Raw genomic sequence first — 8,771 nt, 5'->3', positions numbered from 1 at the left:
GCTGGGCCCACCAGTTGTCCCCCTGGGCCATGGGTTGAGAAGCACTGGTTCGCGTTCCATCTGTTGAAGAACTTCCATACATTTTCAAAAATGTTACATCATTTATTTAGATCATTGTCATCAAGTCATTTCTTTGTATATTTCAGTTGTTTTGTCATCATTTATCTGTCCTGTGCAATTTACCTTTACAAACCAAACCCTAAAAGGCAAACACAAATAAAAATGCTTTTAACGTTCAATGACAAAAAAAGAAAAAACACAATTAAATCATTAATCGCAATTATTGGTAGGACAATTAATGGTGATGGTGACAGGCCTACATGTAGATGATTTACAGATCAGATAAATTATTCATCGTGGGGATTGATTGATTTGACGTGAAATTATGCGACATTTTTTCTGGTCCGTTCGTTTAAACCAATCAACACGTTTCAAAGAAAATAAAATAAAACAAATGGCAACGGTCCACCGGCACCCCCCAGAGGCAAACAGCAGGTACTGCACCCGTCTCTGTCTGTGTAAAAAAAAACAAAAAGGAGAAGAAAAGCTGAGAGTTCATGAGAGGTCAAACATCTCACTGTTCATCCACTGTTCTGTTTACTATGAATGACTTTGTGTTTGTCTGTGTGTCTCTCTGTCTCTCTGTCTGTCTCTCTGTCTGTTTGTCTGTGTGTCTCTCTGTCTGTCTGTCTGTCTGTCTGTATGTGTGTCTGTCTGTGTGTCTGTGTGTCTGTCTGTCTGTCTGTCTGTCTGTCTGTCTGTCTGTGTGTCTGTCTCTGGGTTTACAGTAATGAACTCAAACTGTCTCTCTGATGGTGACAGCTACATAGATTTCAAATATACACTCAAAGTATGTTTAAAGATACATTTCCAAATATACAAAAATGGTCAAAAGCAGATATTTTGGACAGTCCTACCTGTGTGTGTGTGTGTGTGTGTGTGTGTGTGTGTGTGTGTGTGTGTGTGTGTGTGTGTGTGTGTGTGTGTGTGTATATGTAACGCCCGGGATTCATTATATATATATAATGCCCGATGTTGCCCGGTTAATTGATTAACTAAAGAAGTGATCAATAGAATAATGGCTAATGGGATAATCAATAGTTTCATATATTAATATTTGTATATTTTCTGATCATGTTTTTTGTATATTCAATAAATTATATTTTTGTATATTTAATAAAGTCTATTTTTGTATATTTAATAAAGTATATATTTGTATATTTAATAAAGTATATCTTTTTATATTTAATAAAGTATATATTTTTATATTTAATAAATTATATATTTTTATATTTAACCCATTAAGACCTGAGGCCACGTCAAAAAAAAAAAAAAAATCCTAAAAAAAATAAAAATCGGAAAAAAATATTTAAAAAATATTTTCACGATTTTTCAAAAATAGCAGATCTACAAGCTCTAGATCTGCTATTTTTGAATAGCCAAAGAAATCTAAAGTGACACAGATGCGTTCCAGGTATCAATGGGTTAATAAAGTATATTTGTGTATATTTAATAAAGTATATTTGTGTATATTTAATAAAGTATATTTGTGTATATTTAGAAGGAGAATCTGTCAACATGTGGAGTGGGGGTGCCATGTGGGGGGGGCGTGGCTTACAACTGTCACTCAGGAGGAGGGGGCGTGGTTGGGGGGCTCGGGGGCGGGGCTATCGACGTCCGTCTGGAGGGGGCGGTCCCAGTCTGTCGTGGGGGCGTTGGGGGGGGAGGAGCCTCCTGTCCCCCCCCGGCAGTCTGTGAGTGGAGGAGGAGGAGGGGAGGGGCTTACTACCAGAAGGCCCGCCCCTTCAGGAGGAGGAGGAGTAGCTCCGCCCCCTACGGCCTGGATCTCCACCTCCACCACGCTAGTAGTGTTCTCCGAGGCCACGCCCCCTGCGGAGGAGGCCACGCCCACGCGGATCTCAGCCACCAGGCTGATGTGACCCTGTGGGGAGGTGGGAGGGGCTAAGGAGGAGGAGGAGGATGCTGATAGGGCCTCGGTGATGAAGGCGGCGGTCTGGGCCATCCAGTCCAGTTCAGAACGCACCGCCTCCACCACGCTGGCGGCTCCGCCCCCTGCCCCTCCTCCTCCTTCCGTCGTCGTCGACGACGACACACCATTGGCCGTTTCGGCGGCTGAAGCCTGGGGCTCCGCCCCTTCCGGTGCGTCCGATTGGTCGGCGGCGTCGGTGGTGGGCGGGGCCTGCGTGGTGGGGGGCGTGGCCGGGGGCGTGGTGTTGTTGTTGTTGAGGTTGTCGTGCAGGGTGGGAGGGGGAGGAGCCTGGTGGTGGGTGTGGTTCTGCTGCTGGTTCTGAAGCAACATCTCCTGAATCCTGATCTGTTAGAGGATGGAATATTAATATTATAATTAACATAATTAATATAATTAACATAATTAATATAATTACTATAATTAATACAATTAATATAATTAACATAATTAACATAATTCATACAATTCATATAATTAACATAATTAATATAATTAACATAATTCATATAATTAACATAATTAACATAATTCATACAATTCATATAATTCATATAATTAACATAATTAACATAATTCATATAATTCATATAATTAACATAATTAACATAATTAACATAATTCATATAATTCATATAATTCATATAATTAACATAATTAACATAATTAATATAATTCATATCATTCATATCATTCATATCATTAATATAAAGACATTGCCTGACCAGGCTTGTGAGATCTGCTTATTATAATTTCCCCGCAAGATTTCATTTGTAGCTCTGATAGTTGATGTATATAATAGCTGATGTATATAATAGCTGATGTATATGTTAAAGTGCTCATGTTGCCCATAGTCGCTTCTTTTGGGCTGGTTTTCCTAGACCTGGTTGCTTGTCTCTCTGACAGAATCTGGCAACACTGTGCCTGACAAGGACTTATATATAACATTTTTTATGCTAGAGGGCGCTCTTCCCCAAACTATGGATGATCCCTTGACTCTGAGAGAATGATAGAAGCAGAGATGACGTCATCCTCTGTCCATCCACTCCCATGTTATGAGATCTAGTTTCTCCCAGACTGTGTTTCTTGGTGAAAACGAGTCGAATTCAACGGCCGATAACAACAGAACGGACGATCAAAAAGTGTTCCACTGGATAGACGAGACCCCTCCCCCCAGACAGCCTTTGTTTACATCCGTGTCCACTAGTAGTCAGGGGATATTAAAAACATCTTGGAATAAATTCCTTACCAAAAAAAATCTTCACCAATGTGTTATCTTCACCAAAACAGCCATAGTTAGCCATCCTTTTCCAGGTATACGTTTTGTGTAAAAAGCCCATTGAGATTGGGCTGTTTTTAGCCCAAGGAGTGGTTTTGGTGCAAAACAAATGCTTGCAATGGATTCAGAATCATAAAAACATCCTAGTTTAACCCCTCACATGCTACATAAAACAGAATGAAATTTAGATTTTTTTTCCCCCCACATAAGGTTATGGTGGGTATAACCATCACCCCAACTTTCAGCAGCTGTCACACATTCCCCTAGGTAAACTGCATGTCAGTCTTTATGAGATGTGTTACTAGACACTTTTACAAACACATTAGTGAAGATTTTTTTTGGTAAGGAATTTATTCCAAGATTGGAAATCTTTCTGCTAATATCCCCTGACTATCCACCTGTTTCTTGGCTGTGTGTTTTCCACTTCCTGTCGGATTTCATTGGATATCATTAGTCATCTGACCGGTTTCATTGGATTTCATTGGATCAAAAGACAGGAAGTGGAACACAGTGAAAAGCCTAGGAAACAGGTGGATAGGGCTGTCAACTTTCCTCAGAAATTATATTTGAATATTGGTCTTAAAAATAGGCAGATATCCGAATATTATTATTATTTTATTTTATTTTATTTTTCAAAAAGAATAAAACATGTTTTTATTGACAGAAACAATACAAAAAACATTGTATCGAGTGCTCGGATCCAATAAAGCATATCTTTTGTTTGTTTTTATAAATTGATACATTGTTTTTTGTATTGTCCCTGTCAAATAAACATTCAAAATATACATTTTCATATTCGAATATACATATTTTCCCCATATTCGAGGAATATTCCATACTGGAATATTAATTGACCAGCCCTAGTGTCCACACAGCCCTAGTGTCCACACAGCCCTAGTGTCCACACACAGCCCTAGTGTCCACACAGCCCTAGTATCCACACAGCCCTAGTGTCCACACAGCCCTAGTGTCCACACAGCCCTAGTGTCCACACAGCCCTAGTGTCCACACAGCCCTAGTGTCCACACAGCCCTAGTGTCCACACAGCCCTAGTGTCCACACAGCCCTAGTGTCCACACACAGCCCTAGTGTCCACACAGCCCTAGTATCCACACAGCCCTAGTGTCCACACAGCCCTAGTGTCCACACAGCCCTAGTGTCCACACAGCCCTAGTGTCCACACCGTGGCTTCCCTGGCTCTCTGTGGATCATCACAATAAGCAGGCATAGGTGGATTAAATGAGTACCTGGAAATGAATGTGTTAATAATAATATTATTATTATTATAATGTTACATTACATTACATTACAGTCATTTAGCAGACGCTTTTATCCAAAGAGACTTACAATAAGTGCATTCAACATAGGTAGGGAACTAAACTACTAATCACCAGAAGTCTGAGGTGCATTTCCTGCACAAACAAGCAACCAAGAGTATACCTAGCGCTAAGGTAAAAGTGCTATATATCAGCTATCTACTTTCATAAACACATGAGATAAAATAGCCAAATCAAATGAGCACGAGCTAATAGATCCAATACAACAATACAACAATAGTTCCTACAACTAGTTAACAACAAGTAGGCCAGGCAAAGAGGAAGGGTAGTGTTTCCGTTACCTGTTGGAGGATGGCTGGGAGCTCATAGTGGTGGAAGAAATATATCATAGAATGCTGAGAGAGAGAGAGAGAGAGAGACAGAGACAGAGACAGAGACAGAGACAGACAGACAGACAGACAGACAGACAGACAGACAGACAGACAGACAGACAGACAGACAGACAGACAGACAGACAGACAGACAGACAGACAGACAGACAGACAGACACACACACACACACACACACACACACACACACACACACACACACACACACACACACACACACACACACACACACACACACACACACACACACACACAGAGAGAGACATAGAGAGAGAGAGACCAGTGTTAATTTAGTTGACAAAAACTATGACAAAACAAATGTTGTAAATGGTATATAAATGGTAAATGGTGCATTTATATAGAGCTATTATCTAAAGTGCTTTACATAGATTGTGCATTACATTCACACACACACACACACACACACACACACACACACACACACACACACACACACACACACACACACACACACACACACACACACACACACACACACACACACACACACACACACCCCACACACACACACACACACACACACACACACACACACACACACACACACACACACACACACACACACACACACACACACACACACACACACACACACAAGTATGTTAGACCACACAGGATTCTGCCATTCTGTGAACTTGGTTTTCTTTATTGATTTCTTATGTTGCTGTATGTTTGACAACCCTTTAACTAAGTTCTTTATGTTGCTTTAATAAAAACCCCTTAAACACGTTGTTTGGATCCAGAGAATGTTCCTTTAGTTTAAGCGGAGTGAGTCAGACAATAGATCATGGTCCATCTCATCACCTCTCACACACTTCTTTAGTCTCCAGTCACCAGGCTTTCCACCTCAGAGGAAAGCCTGCTATTCTACCTATTCTACTACCTTATAGCCTGCTATAAGGTTTTATTGGGTAAGCCCTAAATGATGACGCTCTTGATCGGGGGGAATTATTTTGGGTGATAACGGCACCATTGGTTCCGGCCGTGTTGGTTCCGGTCTCCTGATGACACCACTAAGTCGCCGGCACTCGCATACATGTGTGTGTGTGTGTGTGTGTGTGTGTGTGTGTGTGTGTGTGTGTGTGTGTGTGAGTGTGTGTGTGTGTGAGTGTGAGTGTGTGTGGTTCATGCACTGGTTCATTCATACAGGTTATCTGTGGTAAACAGCTCACAGACCCCATCCCTCTCCAAGTAGGTGTTAAGACTGGCTGTCCATGGAGCGCTGTTAATTTTGTGTTAGCACTTGGCTGTGTATGTGTGCCCCCGCCAATATAATTTCCCCTAACCCTGTTCAGGGGTATGCAGACGATGTCCAGTTAGCCTCTCATCATGGGGCTGTAATAAAGAACATGCTCTCCAAAACCGAGTCCTTTTTGGAATGGTCAGGATTAGAGGTAAAAGAATCCAAAGGTGCAGTTCTATATGAGAGACGGAGCGGAGGAAACCGCTGGTACCATTCTAGAACAGATACACCAACTGATTTCACAATTTGCAATAAACCCTTTAAAGTCTACTTACACAAGACTTACACATATTTGGGCCACAAGTTTAATGTGGCAGGCGAGTGGGACGATCAGGTCGAGGTAATCATTGCTGAGTACTCCAGCAGAATCGACTTAGTCCACACATCGCCTCTGCCTCTAATCATGAAACTGGAGGCAGTCAGAATAATAGCATTGGCCAAGGTACAACATCTTTTATCCAATGTACATGTTCCACGAAAATCACCACGTGATTTGACTGACAAAACTGTGCACTTAGTGAGACAATGGACTGGTCTTAACACACACACACAACACGTGACATTATATTTCACAGTAAACGTGAGGGTGGTATGGGTGTTCCCAATATTGCTAAGAGGCTCTCCCACTTGATAAACATGCTGAACAATGATGACCAGTATGTGAGAGAGCTTGCACGTTCATCTCTATTCCTGGACCTAAAACGACGTAAGGTCCCCCTGTCATGTGGCTCGGATCCTAGCTTCCTAGGCTTCAGGAGGATCCTAGCTTCCTATAGGCTTCAGGAGGAAACCTAGTGGAAAGCTAGACAGTCGCTCTCCCGGATTTGGTGTGTGGTCAGACTGGCCGGACTTAAACGATCTGTGCTGTTGGGCTGATGTTACCTTGAAGTGGGTAGGGTCTAACTCTGAGGCGATGGCTGTCTCTGAGGACTTTATATCTGACTCCAGTATCTCTGTCAGAGCATCTATGACTGTGTGTGGAACAGAACACCAACTCACACTGACTAATGCCCGAGGTCGCCTCTTATGGGCACAACAACAAAGGCAGCGGCAGCAGACTGCTTTACTCTGAAAGCGAGGTTGCATGTTTTACCATCTAAACTTAACCTCTCCATCTGGTTTCCAAGCAACCATGCTCCTCACTGTATACATCATGGTCATGAACAAATAGCTGAAACCATGTCCCACATCTTAAACAGGTTCCATGTATACAGGAGACTCTACATAAGTAGGCATGACAGAATAGTGGATTTGATATCTAAATATATCACTTCTATTTTCAGGTCCTCCATCATGCTGTATAAGCATTCTACTGTGAAGCCGAGCATGTTTAGCCTGTGTAATGATGATTCTGTGTTCTCTAACATTATAACATGTTTAACCTGTGTAATGATGATTCTGTGTTCTCTAACATTATAACATGTTTAACCTGTGTAACGATGATTCTGTGTTCTCTAACATTATAACATGTTTAGCCTGTGTAATGATGATTCTGTGTTCTCTAACATTATAACATGTTTAACCTGTGTAACGATGATTCTGTGTTCTCTAACATTATAACATGTTTAACCTGTGTAATGATGATTCTGTGTTCTCTAACATTATAACATGTTTAACCTGTGTAATGATGATTCTGTGTTCTCTAACATTATAACATGTTTAACCTGTGTAACGATGATTCTGTGTTCTCTAACATTATAACATGTTTAACCTGTGTAACGATGATTCTGTGTTCTCTAACATTATAACATGTTTAACCTGTGTAACGATGATTCTGTGTTCTCTAACATTATAACATGTTTAACCTGTGTAATGATGATTCTGTGTTCTCTAACATTATAACATGTTTAACCTGTGTAACGATGATTCTGTGTTTTCTAACATTATAACATGTTTAACCTGTGTAATGATGATTCTGTGTTCTCTAACATTATAACATGTTTAACCTGTGTAATGATGATTCTGTGTTCTCTAACATTATAACATGTTTAGCCTGTGTAATGATGATTCTGTGTTTTCTAACATTATAACATGTTTAACCTGTGTAATGATGATTCTGTGTTCTCTAACATTATAACATGTTTAACCTGTGTAACGATGATTCTGTGTTCTCTAACATTATAACATGTTTAACCTGTGTAATGATGATTCTGTGTTCTCTAACATTATAACATGTTTAACCTGTGTAATGATGATTCTGTGTTCTCTAACATTATAACATGTTTAGCCTGTGTAATGATGATTCTGTGTTCTCTAACATTATAACATGTTTAACCTGTGTAATGATGATTCTGTGTTCTCTAACATTATAACATGTTTAACCTGTGTAATGATGATTCTGTGTTCTATAACATTACAGCTAACACCCTGATGTCATTGTTGTTAATGAAAACCATAGGGAGGCGTTCATTCTGGAGGTCGGCTGTACTTTTTTACAGCTTAGAGGAAGCCTTCCTAACCAAGGTGCTAAAATATCAACAGCTAGAGCAGACCATCTCTCAGCTAGGCTACAGATGTAAACTTTTGGTTTTTATCTTTGGTAGTCTAGGACACGTGCACAAGTTGGTTGTGAGG

The 8,771-nt window shown here is 40.6% G+C and overlaps 1 protein-coding gene across 4 annotated transcripts in view; it reads right to left on the bottom strand.

Moving 5' to 3' along the window:
- Positions 1 to 89: 89 nt before the first annotated feature.
- The window catches only part of tmem259 (transmembrane protein 259), a 298,209-nt gene continuing 289,527 nt past the window's right edge, over positions 90 to 8,771 (bottom strand). For 3 of the 4 annotated variants that reach the window (XM_084067792.1, XM_084067793.1, XM_084067794.1), the window contains 2 exons: positions 4,885 to 4,938; positions 90 to 2,335 (listed from right to left, as the gene is read on the bottom strand). In XM_084067792.1, the coding sequence (XP_083923918.1) occupies positions 1,628 to 2,335; positions 4,885 to 4,938 (762 nt within the window). In that variant the 3' untranslated portion in view covers positions 90 to 1,627. The remainder of the gene's footprint in view (positions 2,336 to 4,884; positions 4,939 to 8,771) is intronic. The other variant, XM_084067795.1, reaches the window with a different exon arrangement.

This window comes from Gymnoscopelus microlampas (genome assembly GCF_963454915.1).
Source record: "Gymnoscopelus microlampas genome assembly, chromosome: 9".
Taxonomy (NCBI): Eukaryota; Metazoa; Chordata; class Actinopteri; order Myctophiformes; family Myctophidae; genus Gymnoscopelus; species Gymnoscopelus microlampas.
Note: the sequence above shows the minus strand (reverse complement) of the source record. Positions and strands in the feature narration are given on the sequence as shown.